This window comes from Hydra vulgaris, chromosome 01 (genome assembly GCF_038396675.1).
Source record: "Hydra vulgaris chromosome 01, alternate assembly HydraT2T_AEP".
Lineage (NCBI taxonomy): Eukaryota > Metazoa > Cnidaria > Hydrozoa > Anthoathecata > Hydridae > Hydra > Hydra vulgaris.
In genome coordinates, this window is record NC_088920.1 from 45239473 (window position 1) to 45264075 (window position 24603).

At 27.7% G+C, this 24603-nt stretch overlaps 1 protein-coding gene and 2 long non-coding RNA genes across 5 annotated transcripts in view; all 3 read left to right on the forward strand.

Annotated features, from left to right (window-relative positions):
• The first annotated feature begins 2890 nt into the window (after nt 1-2890).
• LOC136075370 (uncharacterized) lies at nt 2891-7001 on the forward strand. The gene is made up of 3 exons (XR_010635872.1): nt 2891-3014; nt 6320-6440; nt 6730-7001. It is a non-coding gene; the product is annotated as an uncharacterized LOC136075370 (long non-coding RNA).
• Nucleotides 7002-14221: 7220 nt separating this feature from the next.
• Nucleotides 14222-17936, forward strand: LOC136075371 (uncharacterized). 3 transcript variants are annotated; one of them, XR_010635874.1, is made up of 5 exons: nt 14223-15109; nt 15662-15889; nt 15976-16804; nt 17468-17521; nt 17607-17936. It is a non-coding gene; the product is annotated as an uncharacterized LOC136075371 (long non-coding RNA). The 3 variants fall into 3 exon arrangements; XR_010635875.1 differs by having other exon boundaries at nt 14255-15889; nt 15976-16105; nt 16706-16804; XR_010635873.1 differs by having other exon boundaries at nt 14222-15889.
• A 1532-nt stretch (nt 17937-19468) lies between these two features.
• LOC136075372 (uncharacterized) overlaps nt 19469-24603 on the forward strand; it is a 30977-nt gene continuing 25842 nt past the window's right edge. Inside the window, exons 1-2 of the mRNA XM_065788317.1 lie at nt 19469-19748; nt 20404-20521. Of these exons, the coding sequence (XP_065644389.1) occupies nt 19554-19748; nt 20404-20521 (313 nt within the window). The 5' untranslated portion in view covers nt 19469-19553. The remainder of the gene's footprint in view (nt 19749-20403; nt 20522-24603) is intronic.

A 24603-nucleotide genomic window follows, 5' to 3' on the forward strand; every position in this document is an offset into this window, starting at 1 on the left:
AAAAAGTAAGTTTAGCTAAGTTTTGTTAAGCCAAAAATTGAAATAAGTTTATTGAGAAGACCAGCATGCCGAACTTTATTAAAAGCCTTAGATATGCAAGAGCAATATCCCTTGCCTCTCAGCCTCCGTCTAATGCAATATAAAATCTTTCAGTCACAGCAGTTAGTAATTCAACCGTAGAGCGAGAGAATTGGAAACCGTATTAACTGTCTGACAGCAAGTTATTTGACTCAAGATGGGATGTGAAAAATTTGTTTATCAAAGACTCAAAAATCTTGCTAATAACGGAAAAAAGACTGATCGGACGATAATCGGAGGAATCAGAATGATCTCCAGAGGTTTTGAAGATTGGAAATAACAGATGCCGTTTTCCAGCAGGCAGGAAAACAAGACTTACTCAAGCATCTATCAAATACTTTAGAGAGAATGAAAGAGAGTTCTGAAGAACAATTTTTTAAGACTGCAACAGGTATATTGTCTGGACCACAAGCCGTAGAAGAGTTTAATTGAGATACGACTTTAGCAACGGAAGCTGGAATGATTTGAATGTCTAACAATGGGTTAACCTCTTTGATTGGAATGGAAGGAAGAGAATGGCCATAAGATTAAAGAGTCGAATTTAAAAAAAGTTCTTTGCAAATAGTTCAGCCTTATCCTTGGGAGATTTAGTAACATCAGTCCCATGAATGAGAAATGGTTTGTTAGACCTATAAATTTCTCGCAATAATAGATAACCGCTTTTTCTTAAGAGAGTAATTCTTTTGAAAAATATTTAAAAAAATGATTACAATTAGATATAGCAGCTTCACAAGATGGTAAAAACCATGTAGTAGAATGAGGCTTGACTTGGAACTGACAAGATTGAATAAAAATTTCCAGTCCTTCCTGATTTCGGGAGTTTACGTAAAAACGGTATTTTTCAGCTGAGAGAGAAAATACATCACCCCAAGGACCGTCTCGAAGAAAGTTAATAAAAGAATCCCAGTCAGCTTTATGTAGTAATTAGTGCAATGATAGGATGAGTCCAAAATGGAAGTTCGAGATGAAAGATTTAAAGAAATCATTGCATGATCATAACTGCCTAAGGGAGAAAAAGGAGAAACTGAACACAAGCTAGTATCAGAGAAAAGACATAAATCAAGGAGTGACGGTAAATGATTGGAGTTGTCATGATAACGAGTAACAAAGTTAACTATATGTGGAAGAAATTTAGAAATGCAGAAGTTATAGTTTTTATTGCCAGCAGGGTCAGCAGCATAAGGGCCAAGCTTTTCTGTTTGATGAGCATTTAAATCACGAACGACAACAATATTGGTACAGGGTAAACAAAAGTGAGCATAGTCAATCGGATCACTCTATAAAGATGCAAGCTTAGGAAAAATTAGAACAATAAAAAGAAAGAGTAATAAGTAAAGAGAAAATAGAGTGAAGATGTGCTTAGCGGAAGCATATAAAGTTGGTTAAAGGATTCGAACCTGATTTTACAACAAATAGGTAAATTATTGCGCTTGTATACCCCCAGGCCAAGCATGTGACTATTGGTGTCTTTGAGAATCAAAGGATAGTACCCTTCAATACTGAGATCTGAATAAGGAATTGTAGAACTAAAATTGGTCTCACTAAGAGCAAGCAATTTTAGTAAATTTTGCAACTGTCAAGATTGAACTGATAGAAGGTTGCTTAGCAGACCACGGATATTTGTAAAAATATATTAAAACGGTTAGATAGTCGGGCTGGTTTTTTATGTTTAGTGTTTTGAGTTATATTTGACATTATTTAAGTTTAAAGGAAATATGACTCATTCATAGACATTGCATGGCCTCTTAAGCAATGAGCTATGCAATTGTCTCAGTCTTGCTAATTAACCCTAAGTCATAACATAGTGGTCTATAAGTAGCCTCGACAATGTGCACCAAAAGCTTTAACAGGGACAATATCCATGCACAATATGGCACTGTTAATACTCTGATATTTTTCAGCTGTTTATGGAATCAGCCTCTCAGAGAGCAACCACAGAGTTCAGGAAACCTTACTACCAGCCGACCTCAGAACCATTAAACTCAGTTTTAGAGATGTACTTTCATTAGGAGTTAACAGGAAAAGTTGCATAGCCACTATCAAGGAGGAACAATCAAAAACCAATGAGAAGAGTCAAGAAGATCCAGCATTCATCATTGCAGGAAGGAAACAATGTAACACAGGTTTAGATCTATGTCAGCCTAATAGATTAATAAAGCGTTCATAATTTTTGTGTATAAAAATTACCAAATTCATTTCAAAAAAATACTCTTTTATGAAAATAAATTGCATTTGTTAAGTGCAAAGATGATAGTTATATATCTGAAGACCGAAATATTTTTCTAAACTACCAATACATTTATCTTTTGATACCAAGTTATTGGGATTTAAATAAGAATTGACAAAAGCTTGGGGCTAGTTAAGAGAATTTTTCTGCTAACCCCTAAATATATATGAGGTATGTACACGGATTTTTTTAAATTGATCAAATACTAGAATGTTATGTATCATTAGAGCCCTTCAATACAGTATTTTAAAGGTGAAAATATTATAAAAAATAAACAATTCAACAAAAACTTATGATGTTTTTAGTAGAAAATTTGTGATATATCCCAGCAAGCAAACGACGTCATGTCAACGTCTTAGGGTGGTTGAAATGTAAACATCAGAAGTTTCAACGTCTATTTCACGTTGATTTGTAGTTGATAAACTAACGTTGAAGAAAAAGTCGTTGATTCAACGTCTTATCGAGGTGGAAACCTCAACGTCAGAAATTTCAACGTTTATTACACGTTGATTTATTGTTAATAAACTAATGTTGATTTAATCAACGTTAAATCAACATGTCTTTTTACTTTCGTTTTGATATCGAGACAAATAAGACTTCTTATTAAAATAAAGATGGCTAATCACTCGCAGAAATGTGCTATTTTTAATTGTATTTTATTTAAAAGTGGTAGTATTTACAACATTACATATATGTTTTTCATTTATGGGTAATAATGAAAGATTTTATAGTTTATAATTTTCGTTTTTTATTCTCCTGGTTGGAAGTAAAAATGCTTCAATTTTAATATTATTATTGATTATTGAAAAGAATTCTCTTTTTCTTACGAAACATTGTTTTACACAGCTTCAATTACAAAAATACATTTTTTTATTTTTTTGTAACTAATTAGTTACAAAAATAAACTGGGTGTTATTTTAAGGTTTTCTTTTAAGTTCCATTTGTATTTGGAAAGGGTGGTTGAATTTTGTAGTTTTCGGTTTACAAATGATTGTTTGTGGTTTGCCCATCTCTTTTTCCATTCTCTTTCTAATAGTCCAATATATACTTTTGTTTGGGGCTGACACTATACATTTGTAAATTACATTTAAGACTCTGCTTACAACTTTAAGTTGTAAAAAAGTTATTTAGTTATTTTTATTTAATCTCTTATACAAACTTATATTAATAATATAAGTTTGTATTTATATTAATAAACTTATATTAATAATAAAAAAAAAACTTATTTTAATAATATAAGTTTGCTATATAAGTTATATAGCTCTGAAATCATTCATCGAGCACTGTTGAATATATGAACGTAAAATTTTTACTTATATTTATATATATATATATATATATATATATATATATATATATATATATATATATATATATATAAATATATATATATATATATATATATATATATATATATATATATATATATGACAATTTTATAAAAAAATTTTAATATTTAGTAGAACAATAACAATATTATTCCCAATATTGCAAAAACGCTATATAAAATATATTCCTGGCTAACCTGATAATATATTTGTTTATAGAAATAAAAGTATTCAGTTGATATGTCATCACAGAATATGTAATGGAGAAAAATGAATAAAATAGTAATTGATTTATTTACTGAGACAGATAATACAACAAAAACAATAAACAATAAATATTTATTTCAGATTATAGAGTTGTTTCAGAAGAATCAATTGAGGAAAAACTTAAAGGTGTTGAAGAAACAGATTTTGACTCAGATTCCAATCTTGACTCGGGTAGTTCTGATTCTTGTGTCTTGAATCATGGAAACGTATAGATATAAATGTTTCCATGATTCAAAACACAAGAATCAGAATCAGACATAGATGACATAGAGAAAACAGTAAATGGAAATCTTCGTGAAAAATTAGCGGAATGGGTTGTTGTGAACCAAACTTCTTATTCTGCATCGAATCAACTCTTTTTTATTTTGAGAAACAATGGCCATGCGGAACTTCCAATTATTGAAAACTCCATGTAACATTCCTCTGCAGAATAAGTGTGGTGGCGATTACATTTATTATGGTTTGGAAACTAATATTTTAAAACATTAAAGTAAATTTCCAGATCTGGAGAAAATTGAATTAGTTGTGAATGTTGATGGGATGCCATTATTTAAAAGTACTTCAGTCGCTTTATGGCCCATACTTTGCTCATTTTCAAGTATTCAGCCATTTTGAAAGAGCAAACCTTCTTCTGAAGAGAGCTTTATGTTTGATTTTGTAAACGAATTATCAATTTTATTACAAAATGAAATCAAAACTCCTGACAAACATTATTATGTTGTAAATGCAATACATTTTTGTGAAGCTGCACCAAGCAGTGAACGCCTTAAAGATGAATAATAAGTTAAAAAGAGTTTAGCAGAGTGAGATAAAAGTACAAAAGAACAGATGTCCAGTAGAAAAAAAGAGCCTCAAAGTAGAAAAATACTAAAAAAATGATAAGTAAAATGTTGTAAAAACAAAAAATAACAATAAACAATTGTCAAGATATGTAAGAGTCATTTTCTGTTGTTCTCCTAAGTTTTCGTTAGTGTCCAGCATAAGTGTGAGTGTAGACAGTATCAGTGATGGGGTGGAGTTATTCGTTTTATAAGTAGTTATTATGTGGTCTGTATTATTAGGGTGGTAAACATACATTATTGATATAAGTGTGTCATAGACGTCTCGAGTACCTTATGGGTTTGCGCCTTATGGTACAGTATGAACACAAGAAGACCTCCAGCTTTTGCCTAAAACCGACATCCCAAAAGAAGTTCCACTCTGAGTCTACACCAGGGTATTTTGTTAAGGTATCCCATTCTGTTATCCCAAAAGGACTATTCTTGGAGTATCCTGTCAAGGCAATTGCCACAGACTTCTGAATTGACACTGGGACCAAAGGACACTTAGTGGGCTCAGTACAACTTGCATACAATTGTAAGTCACTTTTTTGACATAAGTGTCGAAAAGTGCAGTGCTTTGTTGCAGTTTAACGAGGGTCAGTGAGAGTTGTGAACTGTTTTGAGTCTTATAGATGTGTATGTAATGTAGACAGTCAATGCAGTGTTCTTGTGTGTGTCTACTGTATTATAATGTCTTGATGGTATGAGTTGTTAGTATAAAATTGGTTGAAAGTCATTAAAACTAGTGTAACGTAAGCTAGACATGAATACTAGAAGTCCGATAACATGTATTTTAAAAATAACAAACTATTGCAACTTGATAATCTGGAAAATTTAAATAGAATTACACCAATATAGTACCAATAACTTGTATATTTAGTTAACAAACTAATAATCTGTATATATATTTCACAACTCATAATCTAAAATTATATGGAATTTTGTATTTTGTTGAATAAGTTATAAGATTAGTTGTGAATATGTCATGTGACTGTAATGTTACCAGGAGTATCTGAAGTGGAGTAAAATTATTTGTTTTCTAAAACAGTTAGCAGGTAACCTCTAGTCAGTTGAACAGACTGTATGTATAGCATGGCTGACTTTGTGTCATATACAGTGAATATTTAATAATAAAAGATAATGGTAGGTTTCTTTACTATATCATTTGTGAGTTTTAGCTGTCCTTTAACTTGCTGTTGTTTTGTATGCAACATTCATTCAAGTAAATCATTTAATATAGTATATATATTATATATATATAATATAGTATATATTATGTATATATATGTAATATATACTATAATATATGTATATATATACATATAAAATATTTTTATGTATATATATATATATATATATATATATATATATATATATATATATATATATATATATATATATATATATATATATATATATATATATAAAATATATATATATACTATATTTTATGTATATAAATAATATATATATATATATATATATATATATATATATATATATATATATATATATATATATATATATATATATATATATATATATATATATATATATGTTAGTTATACTTATAAAGTACTTTCTGTTTTCAAACTTAGGATTTCAACATATAGTATTACGGAGGTTGGTCCAAATAACTTTGCAAATAAGCGAAATATCTAAAAAGTTACACACAATTAATGGAACCAGAATGGTTAAATGTTTACAAAACAGTAATTGGTAGCTGTAATTTTAATTTTAAGTGTTGAAAATTGGAAAAGATGTTGATCTATATATTTTTATATATTTACATTTCTTTTTAATGGCTGCCTGTTAAAAATAAATGAATTTAGTTGAATTTACAAAAAATAGATATAAAAACTCAAAAAATAAAATATATTAGTTTACATTAAAGTTGTAAACTTCATGTATTCTTATGAAATAATGTAAATTGAAGATATTCTTTCCTCCTTTCTATACAATTTTATTCACTTGACCAAATTTGAATGTTTTTGCATTTATTTTTTAGAATCGATTAAGCGCTTTGAGCCTAAGGCAACAGACAAAGAAACTAGATTATTTATTGCCTAAAGTATGCACCTTATCGTTTGAATGGAGGTAAACGGAAATCTGACAACCACGAAATAGACGATGAAGACACGAAAGTGATAAAGAAAAAAATCAAGATGAATTCGTAGTAGACGATAACGTTGAGTCAAGTGAAAGCGGAAGTAGTTTCGAAAAAGAAAAAGAAATTATCTCCTTTGTAAAAAACTTTAACATATACATTTTAGTAAACTTTTTAAAGTGTTATGTTTCAACGTTGTTTTTTTGACGTTGAATCGATGTAGATATTAGAACGTCAATTTCTTGTTTTCAAATCAACGCTTAAATCAATGTTTATAAATCAACATCAGTTCAATGTTAATTTATTGACGTTGAATCAATGTTGATATTTCAACGTCGATTTCTTGTTTCCAAATCAACGTTTGTAAATCAACGTCAGTACAACGTTAATTTAATGACGTTGAATCAATGTTGATATTTCAACGTCGATATTTTGTTTCCATTTCAACGCTAAAATCAACGTCAATAAATCAACGCGTTATCGACGTTGAATCAACGTTGAAATGCTTGCTGGGATGGATTTGTTGATAAAACTGTGGTCGAAATTATTTTCTTCTCAAATAAATTGTTATATCTTTGTCAATTCTTATTTAAATCCCAATAACTTTGGTATCAAAAGATAGGTATATTAATAGGCTAGAAACTTATTTTGGTCTCCAGATATAGGACGTACCAAGATTGCAGGAGGGGGTACTGAACTACCGTCTTTGCTCTAAACAAATGCTATTTACTTTCATGAAAGAGTATTTTTTGAAATGAATATGGTAATTCTTATGCGCAAAAATTATTAAAATTTGTTTCTAGATTACTCTCAAGTATAAGGTTTGTATCTTAGAGTTTCGGTATATGTGTGGGTTGTGGTATAACACAACTACTTATATGAATGAAATTTTTTATTTTCAATGTATTTTAATATTTATTCATTTAACAATATATACACTTGCACAAGATAATTGTATTTATTGGTTTTAGCAAAGCATTTGACACTGTTGATCATAATATTCTTTTAAATAAACTAAAAAACTACGGGATTAAACATTCGAATATTAAATGGTTTGAAAGCTGCTTGTCAAATAGAAAACAATAAGTTTCTTTTAGCGGCGGAGAAATTAATAATTTGAATATAAACTGTGTGGTCACCCAAGGGTCAATTATAGGATCACTTATTTTTAGTTCATTTTAATGATTTAAGCAAATCGTGTTATTTACTAGGCGTTATTTTGTATGCCGATGATCCAAATTTGTCTCACACTCATCACGATATAAAAATGTTGTTAAATTCAGTTATTATGCAACACTTAAAACTTGCATAATGGTTTAATGCAACTAAATTATCAATTAATTTAACTAAAACAAAGGATACTTTTTTTCTATTGCTTTTGTGCACGCGATAAAATCACCTTAAAACTTCTAATACTTTGTATTGGCAGCCAAGCCGTAAAAAGAGAACACTCTTTAAAGTTTTTAGGCGTACTCCTTGACGAAAACATAACTTGGACAGATTATATAAATTATCTTGAAGGCAAAATCTCAAAAACTATTGGCCTCCGTTATAAGGCCTTTATAAAATCAAACTTGTTTAAAATTGCTTCATTTCTCCTATATTCATTGTTATCTGAACTACACAAACATAGCTTGGTGTAACACAAATCAAAACAAAATTAAAAAGCTCTTTAATAAACAAAAACATGCAGTTAAAATATTATCTAATGTAGGCGGTTTTACACTCATCAAAAAACTATTTTGTTAAAGCTAAATATTCTCAATGTGTACCAACTAAACATTTATCATCTTTTAATTTTTATGTTCAAAGATAATACACACCTAACATTTTTATTCGTTATTCACAATAAGTAGCAGTTATTCATAATTATTCATAGATACTTAACCAGATACTCAAACAACACTTGTATTCAGCCCAAATGTTATTTACAGCAACTGAGTTATTCATATCTATTTGAGGACCAAAAGAATGGAATGAAATTTCATCTAATAAAAATAAGTTTATTAGATGAAATTTTATAGTTAATACAATATATAGTTTATTAAAGAATGGAATAAAATTTCATCTAATAAACTTAAGTTTATTAGATGAAATTTTATTCCATTCTTTTGGTCCTCAAATAGCTTTAATTAAAGCTCATGAAATTCTTAACGAATTCAAAAAAAGTTGAAGCAAATGCTTCTGGTTAGTGGCGGAATGCGTGACTGCTTCTAAATTTATGTAAATATTATTAATATTATTACTAAATCTAAATAATATTATAATATTATTAAATTTATTTAAATGTTATTAATATTATTACCATTAAGATTGAATTTTAATCTTATTTAATAAACATCTTTTTTTTTTTTTAAAGAATTCAGTGGACATTTTTATTTTTTTATTTTTTGCTATTTTGTAACTCTTTATTTTATTTTTTTCAAAAGAAAAGTTTGAACGTATAAATTTTTTTGCATGATGTACGTCGTGCAAGTTTATTTTTATTTTTATATGTTTATCTATTACTTACGAATTTGTTATTTTCCTTTTTTTTTAATAAATTATTTCTTTATTGTAAATCATTTTTAAATAATTTTGTTTGCTTTATTTAAAATATGGATTAATTAAATAAGTGTATAAAACTTTTGATATTCTTTTAGCCCAAAAGTTATTATTATTTTTTCTCTTTTTTTATTCCCTTGCAACTTTCAGTCTTATCTTTTTAAAAAGAAAATCTTACTTTAAGTATAGTAACAAGTATATATGCTGAAAATAATAATTTATCTTTTATGAAATCAATTCTCAGGAAGTGGTAATAAAACAAGATGTATCTTCTTTTTGCTCCGGCTCTCTGTATTTGTATTGAAATATTAATTGTATTTATATATTTATACGGAAAAACTTAAAGGCAATAAAAAAAAAAAAAAAGTTATACGAACCGCAGGAACAAAGAATATTTTTTCGGCTTTTCTTTGATCTTAAAACATAAATTATGAACATTAATTAATTAAATTAATTGAACATTAATTAATTAAATTAATTTAAAAAAATTAAAACATAAATTATGAAATATTGAGTAACTTTAGGGGGTTTTTATTTTAAAGAGTTGTTGTTTTTTGTTTAAATTTTTTAAACTATTTTATTTTTTATTAAAAAAAAAACTTTTTAACACCCCCGTCATTATATATTCGTAGTTTAAACCGTAGTAATTGTAGTTAACTGATATGTTTAAATACGGAATTTAAACATATCAGTTTACTACAATTACTACGGTAGTTTTGTCATAGTAGTTACTATGTAAACATAATATTTAAACTATAGCCATAGTAATCAAATAATATGGCTGTTTAAACAAAGTTTTCTTTTCTGATTTACAAAACTTTGCGTTCAAAAGTCAAATAGTATATTGTCAAGGTATCTACATAATAAATTTGAATAAGAAACCTATTTAAAACACTTACTCTGTGGGCACGGGACCTAAAAAAAACGTCTTTTTTACGTCCTGTGCCCTCAGAGTATATTCTCAAAAAACTCAAAAAGTGTGTTACGTCCTGTGCCCTCAGAGTATATTCTCAAAAGACTTAAAAAACATCTGTTTGGTTTAAATTAAAGTTTTACTCTATTAAGAGAAAAAGTTTCTATTATAAATATTATTTTTTATTTTTTTAATTATCAACATACTGAAGTAACGAGTTGTATCAGAACGTACAAAGCTTTGTGAGTTCTGTAAGCTCTTAAATCCCACTTTTGCAAAGATGGGATTTAAACCTTTTAATGACTTCCCAGCGGGCACACTGACGTCTTAAGGACGTCCATAAGGCGTCTCATTTCAGATCTATAAAACGTCATTAGTTGGCCTCAGGTGATAGACTTAAGGACGTCTATTTCAGATGTCCTAACGACGTATTTCCAAGACGTCCTAGAGACGTTTTCTGCAGACGTCCTAGAGACATATGAAGATAATCTTCACAGTATATATTTGTATTTTCAAAGAAAAAAATGTTTATCTTTTTAAATTGATAAATATTTTTAGTTATTACTATAGTTGCAGAACGACTAACAAATGTAAATAAAAAACAAAGTAACATGGTGTTATTATAAAAAAAATTTTAATTTAAATTAAATATTGACTGTGTGTGTTGTCGAACTCTTAATCGTAGACTTAAGCATAAATTTCGGTTTATTTATGTTAATAATTATTGTTTATGTTATTCACTTTATAAAATAGCAATACTATTTAAAAATAAAAATAAAAAAGATTTAATAAAAATTTCTTATTTAAACGTTATGAAATAAAAAGAATACAAAAATTTCAGCAGCAAATAACAAAAAAGCAGTTTTCACCTTTTTTGTTCTGGTCAAGTTTTTTAACTTAATAACAACCATTCAAGTAAATACTCTTTACAGCTTTACTGATAGCTTTACTTAGGTTTGTTTTACAACTTTTGAAAATTTTAGTAGGATGAAAATTTATGTTTAAACTAAATCAACAAATCATTATATCAGTTGAATCAGTGAACTATTCCTTCTCAAAGATAGACAAAACAAATTCATCCCTTAAATTTTTGAATTAAACATTTATCTTTGCAGGCTGATTTTGAAACGAAACTTTTTGTTTATTATTTTCTATATTAAATTATATATATTTTTCAATCAATACACAACGAAAAAACCTTGCACAACCACTTATTTATGCCTATTTCTAGCAATTATCTTTCAAATTAAGATAATTTAGGAAATGATTAGGAAAAAAGTTTTGTTTTTAAAATGAGCTTTTGAATTCAAGCACGCATTTTGAAATTTAAAAATTAGAACTAAAGCACCCTCAAAAAAGACTATCAATAACTCTATAGTTAAAAAAATTAAAATTTGAAAATAATCATTTTGATACAAATACGATTACGTGATATAAATTGATTTCAAAATTCATGAAAGCAGCAAAACATGTTGGGCAACCGTTGGAACAACGTTAGCCCAACGATTCAGACGTTGCTTGTTTATATTCTCAGAGCTGCTTGGTTATATTCTCATTTATGATAAAGAATTTTTTTCTATCTCGTTTATTAGTAAACAGTTATAAAAGTACAATGAACAACCAACAACCTGCTTTATGTAAAAAATTAACTAAGTAAATTAGCAAACTAAATTGTTGAGCTTTCTTCTTTTAAAAAAGCCTTAAGAAAAATGCTGCAAATTTATGGTAGAATTAATAGAAAAACATAGTTTGAAAGAATCCCTGATCCTTTTTCATTGTCACTGAAAAGAGAAACTATTAATTTCAAGAAAATGACAACAAGTTCTTTACATGTTATTCTTTCAGGACTCATGCGAGGTGAATTTGTCTTGTTTGAGGCTGGTAAAGAAGTTGTTGTTGTCTTTTATGTACGATGGAAGTAAGTCGAAAAAAGTTGGTGTTAAAATAAGATAAAATACCTGATGGAGATAAAATACCAACAATCGCTGATATAGCAAATTTAAATGAAACAGTTGGTTTATATTCTTTTGGTAGACAGTAGAAAAGTAGTGCACTGAATTGTAAGTTGGATCGTATGTTTGTGACTGTTTCTTTAACAATGATGATTTTACTCATTATGAAGTGGGTAAAGGAGATTATCCCCTATAACATTTTAAAGTTACGTTACGTCTTAGTCGGTTACAATTGGTAACAAGGTTACATTCTCTAACTTTAATCAAATATTAAGAAATAAACTTGATAATGCAGTATATATTTGTTTATCGTTACCGTATTGCTAAATCCTGTCTTATATTTTATTTTTATTGTAAAACAGCTTCGTCACAATTGGTTACTTTGTCACGAAAAAAGTATAAAGTCTCAATACGCAACGTTACGTCTAAAATGTTTTTTTTAACTTTATAAAGTGTAACCAATTGAGACTTAACGTAACGTTACCAAATCTAGGTTTGAGACGTAACTAAAATATGTCTCAAACATGCATTCTTTTAACGTTATGTAACGTCATAATTTGTTATACTTAAAAAAAAAAAAGATGTAATGTAACGTAAAAAATTTTAGATTTATGACGTATTTTATTTGCGTTAACGTAATTAAAATACGTCAATTTAATGCATTTAAGAACTAAAACGTTTTAATTCTTAAATGTTTAACGTTACGTTACTTCCGATTGGTTATACTTTTAAAGGTAATAAGCATCTTAGATTGCTAAACCGTACCGTAAGTTATTTTAACTTTTAAAGGCACCCTTATTTTTTTTTGTTTTTCGTTACGTTACTTTTTAAGCTTCAAAAGTTGTATTTACCTTTAAAAAGTTTTTATTTTTTAAAAAAACCGCAAACGTGGGTTAATTTTTAAAAAACCTTTTTAATTACAATAGTTTTGAAAAGCCTGTTATTGCGTTTTCAGAAATCAAATACTAAATAATCAAATACTTAAATAATATTGTAAATAAAAAAGTTTTGCTAAATATCGCAATTCATGATCCTGAGTTACAGTATTTTACAAAGCGTTTGTCGAGACATTTGTAACTAAAAAATATTTTTTTTACGTTACAAATGTCTCGTTACGTTTCAATTATTTTAATTTATAAAAGTGCAACTTTTAAAAGTTAAAGACTGAAACGTAGGTTAACGTTAAAAAAAAATCTATAATTTAGACGCATTTTATCTTCGTCTCATATCTAAATTTTGTTAAGTTACGTTATATTTTTTTTTTGGTCAATAATATCAGCGTAATACTTTACGAATTTTTATAAACCCACAAGCGAAAATGTATATAAAATTTCAACCTTTCTTATAATATGACTTCAAAGTTAACGTAATAATTAATACTTGCCATCTTTTTGTAAAGCTCGCGTTCTCTGAGTAATATCTTTTTACGCCGTCTAACTTGACTTTAACACTCTGTATCTCTTAGGCTCTCTCTGATCAATAGCACTCTCCAATATCTCTTTTTCTACATCTCTCTCTCTAAATAAATGCATATATATAAATAAAGAAAAAGTATAAAAATAGATAGATACTATAGATTATAATATCACGTATCATTAGGTCAAAACGTTACGTGTTGTTACGTAACATTTTTTAAGTAGCGTCACGTTACAATGTTACGTCTCGGTTACGTAAAAATAACAGACATTTTGCAAGTAACGTAACGAATCCCGTTTACGTTACAATACGTAACATAACTTTAAAATGTTATAGGGGTATGATGTTTGTTGTGTATAGCATTACTTTGTGTAAAAATGGGTATTTGGTTTTGTAAGCAAAAATCATATTTTTATTTTTGTAACCGTTTATATTTATAACAAAAATAGCGTATTTTTTGTTATTGCATTATTAAAAATAGTTTCGAAAAAAGACACGCGTTGTAGTAGATTAGTTTTCTTTAGTGGTTCAGTCAGATTAGAAATGTGGTTGGTACCAATAAAAAAAGAACCTATTATTATTTTTCATTGTGAGATGCTTAAGTATCTCACGGCGATGACCATGATGATTAGATGATATGATTATCAAGATGATTTGGTGCTTAAGCATCTACACAATGGGCAATTGAAATAAATTTTTTGCCAAGTTTACAGACACAAATAACATTTTTTCAAGATGGAAATTGGAAAAATGTGATATATTTTGGGTATTTGTTTTGTGGATAAATAGTAAAAAAAGTTTATAATTCTAGTGTGGAGTAAAAATAAATAAGCTGGATCCAAAATTTTTGCAAATTTCCAAGGATCGCTAATCATGATCTACTAGTCGTATGGGCACTTGAAAATTATTCTTAAAAAAACAGAGGTTTTAAAAAGTAGTAATATTGCTAATATTACCCAGATCACTTGGTAATATAAAGACTTTAAATTACCCTGTAGGCACGCAACGTTTTATTCACGTTTCAATCACGTGTATTTAAGGTGACTTCGTCCAGGTTACTATTTTACGTGAAAGTTACGTGAAAGTTACGTGCATAAATATCGCGTCTAACGGAACTTTTTTTATTATTCTTAATAAAAACCTGTGATGAAATATAAAATTATATTTTTTATTATATTATTTATTTTTTTATAGTATAGTTTTTGTATTCATTATATTAATTATAATTATTTTACTTTTATGATGATATAATTAATTTTTATTGTAGTTTAATTATAATTTAAAAAAAATTAGTCTATATAATATCTTATAACGCAATGCATTTAAAACAAAACTAAATAGTCCAATATATTTTAAGTTGTAATATCTAATATCCAAATTACATCAAATTAAGTTAAATAAATTAGTACCAAGCGTCCCTATTTGCCACACAAGTAAGATTAAACTCAAATACAAGGTATGCTTTTTTTCTACTTTATAATATAATATTTTAGACTGGCGAATTTGCCCATTTTGCTTGCTTAATTTAGTACAAAATAAGTTATGTTATAACGAATTTAATATCAAATTAAGTAAGCTACATGGACAAATTATAAGTTCTAGCAGAACTTATTCTTAATTCTTGAGCAATAATAATGTCTGTAGAACTTCTGCATACATTTTGCTCAAGAGTCGATTAGATAAAAACCCAAAATAGATTTTCTTATATTATTTGGTTTTTATCAACAAGGTTAAAGAATTTATCCAAGATAATATCAATAAACAAATTTGTTATGTTATTTATTATTGATATATGTATATATTATTATTATATACTTTATCTTTTTGTAATATATGACATCTCGATCTTGTGCTTTACTTGTTAAAAAAGATTAATACTTATTTCATTTTTTTATATTATTTAAATATTATATGATTAATATATATATTTGAATTGTATTTATGAAATTATTATTGTATATATTATATGACTTTTATTGCTATTGTTATTATGTACAATATAAAACAGGTTATTAACGCGGATTTGTTCAATGTTTTCCCCACAAAAAGATGATTATGATGCTATTGTATTTGAAACTGCATTATACTTATTTTTCAATGTTGACAACCTTCCAATATGTAAAGCAAGTTTCTCTCAAATATAGCATTGCTTTTTTTCAAAATTGTTTCATGATTTTGATCAAAGAAGTAGCAACACCAGAAAATCTTGTTGCCAAAACATTTGGTGACTCACCATGTAAGACTTGTGTTAAAAGTATGTGATTTAAGATAATTGTATTAATAATCATATTATTATTTAAGTTTTTATTTGTTTCTTTTTAGCTAAATATGGTGTCGCCAGCTATTATTGGAGAAAATATCGACTTATTCATTAGATAAAGTTTGATGCATGCTCTTACCCGGTTTCCTTCTTCACATTTCAATCATGTATATTTTAGGTGACCTCGTCCAGGTTACAATTTTACTTGATTGAAGCATGAAAGTTATGTTGCCAAAATATTGTGTATTTTGGATCTTTTTTTATTCTCTATAAAAACCTATGATTAGAAACTTGGAAAGATATTCTTTATTTTATTTACTATTTTTTTATAATTGAGTTTCAGGGATTATTTTTTTTTTGGATATTCCCAGAATACCGGATATTTTTCTGAAATTTATCTTTTTCCAAATATCCGAAAAGTTTTCTATACATGCAAGTTAAAGTATATATTATTGTCATCAACTTGGCTGAATGCAAAATTAAGGGAAAAATTAGGGGGAAAATATTCTGAATTTTTTCAGGATATTTTCCGCAAACAATTTTCAAAATTTTTTAAATATAATGATTATATGAAATATGTAGTTTATATATTCATTATTGTAATTACTTTTTATTATACTTTTATAATAATATAATTATTTTGCATTGTAGTTTTACAATAATAAAAAAAGTATCAGGGTATAAGATATCTCATAACATCGCAATGCATTTTTGACAAAAATAAAATGTCACATATATAATATTTTATCTAAACATACTATATTATTTTAAATCTAAGTTTTATCAATTTAGGTTTAATAAATATATTACAAAGCTTAGTTCAAAATCATGTAACGTTATGGCAGATAATTCTCATATTGCAACATGCAAAAGATCAAACCCTAATACAAGGTATACTTTTTTATCTACCCTATTATATAATATTTTAGACTGTCAAATTTGTTGATGTAATTAATTTAATAATAAATAAGTTATTATAACTTATTTAATATTAAATTTATTAAACTACATGACAAATGATGGGTTCTGTATAAAATATCATTGACTAGGAAGATCCAATGGTATTGTTATGTTATTACCTAGAAATATCATTCTGTAGTAAGACACAATAACCTTTTAACTTTTAAAGTTTGAGAAATTTCACTTTTTCCTCTCTTCGTCTTTTTTTGTGATCGCACCCTATAGCAAGAATTTTATTTAGTTCATATCTTGTTGGAGAATGCAACTTGATTCTGAGTTGAATTTTCAGCACTCGGTATTTATTGGTGACCTAATTTGACAATACTTTATTATACATACTTTTAGTTTTAAACTTAATATATTATATATAATTAGGGGTAGATGAGGCTCCTTAGCCGTGGTGAATGTTTCCACAGCAAAAGGAGCCTCAAGATGAAAATTTCACCATGGGTAGGAAAATCATGATATAAAATCTCCACTATAATGTTGTGTGGTTATGTGGTAACTATTACATTTTTAAAAATTGTTATAATTTTTTCTGTGTGCATTCTAAAATTTTTCTATTTTGTTTTCTTAAATTATTTAATGATTTAGATAAAAGAAAACAACTAGAAAATCTTGTAGCCAAAATGGTTGGCAACTTACCAAGTAAGATTTTTTTTAAAAGTTTGTGGTTTAAGATAATTATTAAATAATCATATTATTATTTAAGATTTTATTTGTTTCTTTTCAGCTAAATCTGATTGATTAGATAAAGTTTGATGCGTACTCTTATAGGAGAAAATATCGACTGATTCGTTAGATTATGTTTGAAGCGTGCTTTTATGGGAGAATATATCGACTGGTTCGTTAGATTAAGTTTGAAGTGCGCTCTTTGTGGATCGAAGCGTGCTCTTCGTAAGTTGCAGATCTATGACTTTGTACTTATTACTTATTGGATATAAGGAGGATATTTTAACAAAAGTGCAGCTTTTATTACAAATTCAAAATGTGTATGTCAAGAACTAACATACTGACTAATAAAACCATGTAATTTAATACGTATTGAATATTTCCTCGACGATGAGTTTTTTTTCTTTACACGAATCCAAACACTTCGTTTTTATAAAGCATAGTTATTGCTTAAATATTACGTGCCAAAATGAAGGTAAAAAGCACGTCTTTTAGGCAGTTCATGGGGACCAAAAAGTCACCTAAATATCACGTGCCAAAAGTAACGTGAAAAATACGTCCATAAATCACGTGAATTGGTCATTTCATGGGGACCAAAAAGTCACCTAAATGTCACGTGCCAAAATAACGTGAAATTCACGTTTTTGTCACGTCGCTGTGCCTGCTGGGTAGCTTAAAAAATAACATTAAGTAAAAAATTATCACCGCGACAATTAGAACTAAATCGTGGAATATAATGATTCGATATTCAGAAAACTTATCATGAAAAGATCAAATTTTATACCACTTTTTATTGAAACAATACTACTTTTTTTACGCATAAAAAAAATTAAAAAAAAAAATTCGTTACTTTTTCAGTTTTATTAACTCAAACCGTTTAAAGGTTTGAGTTGATAAAATTGAATCGTTATTATCGTTTAATAAACGATAAAGTTACAAATTTTTGAATTTAAATTACAGAAAGATGATTAGTATTGTTAAAATATTAAAAAACTTTACTATGTTTTGTTTTTATTCAAGATAAAATTAAAACCACTGCAATTTTAAGATTTTAAACTAAGTTATTTCGATAAAAAACACTGGGTTATTTGAGCATGCTCATGTTACACAAAAACGTTTTCTTTAAATGAAGTCAAAACTAAATGTTTCTATGCATTTTTTTTTTTCAGACAAATACAAAACGGATTTCTAGCTAACATAATTTTGAAATAAAAAATCAAATTTTATTCATTTAGCATCAAAATTTCATGCCACAGATTTATTCATGCGTGATGATAATATTTTAACAACGCAAAATATTTAAGAGCGTTTCAATTACACGTGCGCCGCTAATTACTGCATACAAATTTACGCTAATTATACTGATTTCTGTTATCACCACATAAAGTCGCTCCAAAAAATACAAAGCAACTTATTTTCACATTGTAGTATTCTTTTATAGTTCATATTACCAAGGTGCTCACATTACCCTAATCTACCCTGTTAAGTTTACTATCACTTTTTTGTCAGGTAATGATTTGAAAGATTGCTTTAGGTTTTAAAAACTAATTTTAATAATATTATTTTGATTTTATCAAATTTCAAATAATGAAATTATTTAAAATTTGATGCAACCAGTGCTGGACTGAGGTGGGGGTAGGGGGTTTGGAAAGTGGAGAAGACTACATGCCTGAGCCCCGCAGTTTTGGGGACCCCGAATCAGTATTAAAGAATTTTAAAAAACATTATGATAAATCAAATTTATGATTAATGACACGGAATGGAGTCTCCTGCTTTAAAATACCGAAAAGTCTTAATCCGCCACTTGATACAAAATAATGAAATCAAGTGTTTCAAATAATGAAATTTAATACTGCCATGTGATATTTTAATATGTTCAAACATCAAAATATCACATGGTATCAAAATATCACATGGCAGAATTAAATAATAGTTCACATGTTGAGTATAACAATTTTGTATTTCTAACAAATGTTATATCAAGCAAAAGCGATATATATCAGACAACATGTATTCTTCGTTGAAAGAAAAATCAATTTTGTTCAACCCTAAAATTTTAAAAATTTTTTCTGCATTATTATTACAAATTTGTATTTGTGTATTGATTTGTTATGTGCAGTTGCGTGCTTACATTGCAAAGGAAATTTTTCCAAAAATACAGAGTATACAATGTAGTATGCAAAAGAATCTGAATCCTAATAATGTAAGTTAATAAACTTTAACAGGGTTAAAAGTATCTGGCAAATCTTATTTTAGACCAAAGCAACGGTATAGTTATTTTTTTTAACAAAATATTTACATTAGTACACCAGTAAGAAGTAGGTTTAATAAAGTTTGGTATCTTCCACGTATAATTTGAACTACTTTTTTATATTTAAGAATTTATTCTAAATAGACTTTTATATCATTAAATACTTGGCGAGTAGTTTAAAAAGTAGTTCGGAGAGTCTTTTGACAGGTCTTGACAATAGTTGTTATGACAATAGTTGTTACGACATTTTCATTTTTATTTTATTTTAGTTTTATTGTTGATAATATTTGTTTGACATTTTCCCTAAAGTATACTAGTAGTTATTTTGCTTCCCGTTTTTCGTTTACTCTTATATTTTATTTACTTATTATATTTACTTCTGCTTTGCACAAAAAATCGACACACCCTCCTAACCCACCCACCCAACATTTTACTTCTATTAAAGTCTCATAAAAGTATTTTACTTCATTTTATATAACTGTTGATTTATTATATTTCATCTATATAATTTTTTGTTTCATATTTTATAGTTTTAAATCATTTTTTACTATTCAGTTTAAATTACGTTTATATTTATGAACTAAAAATGTAGAAACCTATTTTTTAGATCAATGAAATCATTGTGTTAGGTCCGAAAAATCAGAGTTTGTCAACCTTAACTCAGAATCTTAACTCAAGTTTAGTTCAAATAAAAAATAATATTCAAGTAAAACATGATATTAATGGTAAATTATATTTTTTATTATTGTATCAAACCCAAAAAGAAATTAACTATTTTTAACTTTACATTTTATTAAAATAAACATTAATAATTATTAAATCCGACATCCGATGTTCAATACCAGCTCCGGTCATATTTGCAAAACCTGTAAGGAAGGAGGCGTGAACTTCCTAATTAAATTACCTTCTGCAGGGTTCAAGAGAAGACCGTAAGGTTTTCTTGAGGCACATTAATAACCAGGTAAAATAAATAATATTAATAATGGTTCCTAGGAAATTTAATATCAATTGGATAACAGAAATTCTTGCCCTAAACTTCTCTGCCTCCGAGCACACCAATGTGTAGCAATAAAGTTTGTTTTTGTTGTTTAAATTCCGCATAATTTTTTATAAATTATGTATATATAACGTTTAATTTCTAAAAAAATATAACCGAGTATTTTTATAGTTTTAAATCATTTTTTTATTATTCAGTTTAAAATACTCTTATATTTATCAATAAAATGTAGACACCACAGTGAAACAATGAGATTATTGTGTTGGATCCGAAAGTTCAGAGTTTGTCAACCTTAACGCAGAAACTTAACTTAAGCTTTAAAATTAAAATTATTCTTACAGGACTTAGAGCCCATATTTTTTACGAATAATTTTATTTTTCATTTTATACAAGACAACACCTAAAATGGTTCTTTTAAACAAAAAAATAAAAAGTTGTAAATTTTAAAAGTGATTAGATCATGGCATTTTAATTTACCATTATTTGATAATAAATGATTTTTTATCCTAGTTTCATATTAATACTATTTTAAAACACTGATACTAAAGTATACTTTTACACTGATACTAAAGTGTTTCACATTGATACTCTATTAAAACAATACTTTAAATTTTATTATATTAGGTTTCATCAAAAACGTGTTTATCTGTTTTATTATATTGATTCAGTGTGTTTGTGTTAATATTCTGATTCATTGTGTTTGTGTCAACATTCTATACAATTATTCTATAAATAAACTAAACAAAAACAGCCTAAAATAATACATTGAAGTTTTAAAACAGCTTCACATAATACATCGAAAGTGAAATTGTTAAACTTATCCTAGTGATGCTTTGTTATTTACAATAATTTACCATAACGCTTTATTTGAACATTTATTTCAAGAGTTTCTTCGGTTTTCATTACTAGTATTAAAAATCGGTATTGAACTAAACTTTTTCAATACCGAAACCGTATCACAGTTGTTACGGTTTTCAGTCGCATCACAGTTGTTACGGTTTTCAGTCGCATCACAGTTGTTACGGTTTTCAGTCGCATCACAGTTGTTACGGTTTTCAGTCGCATCACAGTTGTTACGGTTTTCAGCCGCATCACAGTTGTTACGGTTTTCAATCGCATCACAGTTGTTACGGTTTTCAAAGTTTTAATATGATCTAATAAAAACTTAAAAGCAGCAGCGTATTAATTTTATTCTTTTTTGTAATATCTTGATCTATATAGTTCAAATCGTCATCAGACGCAAAATATCTCGATCCATCTAGTTTAAATTATCATCAGAAGTAAAATACAACTACAAACAGTGAATAAAAAAATTGTTACAAAATAAATAATATTGAAAATCATAAATAAGACCATTCAAAGACTAGTTGGTTTTAAGTTTCCTAAATTGTGATAAACCTGTCCTTATGCTCTCATAACCCTAGGTCCTCCAAACATGATTTAATGCCATATTCACTCCATGATGCAAAAAGCTGTTATTAAATGAACAAACCTTTTATTGAATACATTCCCAGCCGGCATTTGGCCCTAAAAACGTCTTTTTAACGTTTAAAAGACGTTCAGAACTTCTTTTGAACGTTTAAAAGACGTTTTTTGGGGATCATATGCCGCCTGGGTTACTTTTTTCATCTGATACACTTTTGATACGCTTTGATACATTTGCTACTTTGCACAAAAACTGTCATTTCAATAGACGGCAACAGTACTTTGTCTAGCAACACATGCTATTGTTACCATTTTTTTGGACTTATAATAAAATAGAATTCATTATAACACACGCATCGGGCTCTTCTAGGTGCCCGTTTGCTGCCCGTTGACCATTTTAATTATATGATTTACACGTCTTTTCTTTAAAGCTTCAAGTTTCTTTTTTCTTTTCATAGCTAATTTGCATTTATAATCTTTCCTTAAAATTGGATTAGCCACAAATAAATTCTGAAATGATAGTAGTACGCATTTTAATCAACACACTACTGGAACCATTTTTAACTTTGATAAGATAAAATAACTTTATTTTACCTACCACCACTACCACTATCTACCACCATCGTTTAGCTTGTTCATCATTATTTTAAAAAAAGCCAATACTAATTTGGGTACTTTTTAATTTTTTTAACTTTTCATAAAAAATAAAAAATAAAAAAATTTTTAAATGCATTAATTAAATTAAAAAAAAAAAAAAATGACGAAACTGTTCCTGAAATGTAAAAGAAAATATAAACAAAAGCTTAAAAAATATTTTTGTTTTAATTTGAATTTGACTTTATAGCATAGAAAGTCAAGAAACGTGGTTGAAGTTGGCTTTGGCCATATACGCATCATTGTTGAGGAAAAAGACGTGAACTATCGCGCTGTGCTCTGTTCCAGCCGGGACCGGTTCTGCCGGAAATGCTAATAAAATTCCGGAAATTTATCAGCATTTAAGTTCAGCTGTACTACAGATACTGGAGTTGTTAGAATCATTCTAAAAACAGCAGAGACATTCGAATATATTTCAGCAAAAACATTTTGCGCAATAAACACATCAAATGGAGATGTTCTTTTAGAATCAAATAGATGTTTTGCAGCACAAGAGCTAATTATGTAGCATCTATGTCTGATTCATTGGATGAAGAGTTAGTCAAAGCAGGTTTGTGGAAAATCTCATGATGTCATCGTTTGAAAAAGTTTTCATTTGCTGAAAATCAGAAAGGAAACTAAATTTGACATTAAAGTTTACAAAAATCGTTTGTTGAGCTAATGTTGAACCACGTCAATGAACCAAATGAGGATATTAATTCAAAATTGATCTTTTTATCAACAATATTTTTCTCAAGCATTTCATAATCAAACTGTCATATATTTTGACGTTGTTGCTTTGTAGGAAATTCACAATGAACATCGAGCTCTTCTGCAATTGCCGTGGCATTGGCATGACTTTACTCAAACTCGTCGTTTCGGAGATCAGCCACAATATTACGTGTTGCTTTCACAAGTTTAGTGATCACGGAAATATTTATTTGAGGTTTCTGCGATTCTTTAGTCACTTTGTTCAGTACCATTAGCATTTCATGCCAAATAAAAAGTGAGACATTAAACGGAAACGAAAAAAATGTTGTCTACTAAGCTCTGTTCTTCAGCAACTGATGCACTGTCTTTCGTGTTTTCACAAATGCCGAGCAAAGTGTTGTAAACTTCTTTGAGTTGGGAACGCAAAACTTTTGTGCAATCAACTCTACATTCCCAACGGGTTTTTGACAATGGCACCTTACAATATTTAAACTTATTTTCTGAGCAACGAAACTTAAATTGCATTTTTGGTAATAAGTTTGCCCTCTTTTGGCCAGACTCAAAGCTTTTTAGATTGTTTTATTTTTCAGACTAAAATCTTTCATACAAAACAGCTAAAAATTTAATTTAGAACTTAAAAAGGCAAATACTTGATAAAGTTGTTGCGCGTGTAATGTAAGTTAAAAATGGAATTGCAATCGCTCTCATCGCCCTCCCTATGAATCCGCCCTAATAAATAATGACATATTTTAAAAAACCCTAAAAATACCAGTTAAATATAATAGTTATAAATACTATATATATTTTTATTAAACGCTTTTATTGTGTTATTGAGAGTTATTGCACGCTTTAATAAAGTACTGAAAAGAATAGACCAAATTGTCTATGTTTTATTATTCGACAGCTCTTTCGTCTAACAAGGGCTATATATATATATATATATATATATATATATATATATATATATATATATATATATATATATATATATATTATGTTTGATATATATATATTATATATATATATATATATATATATATA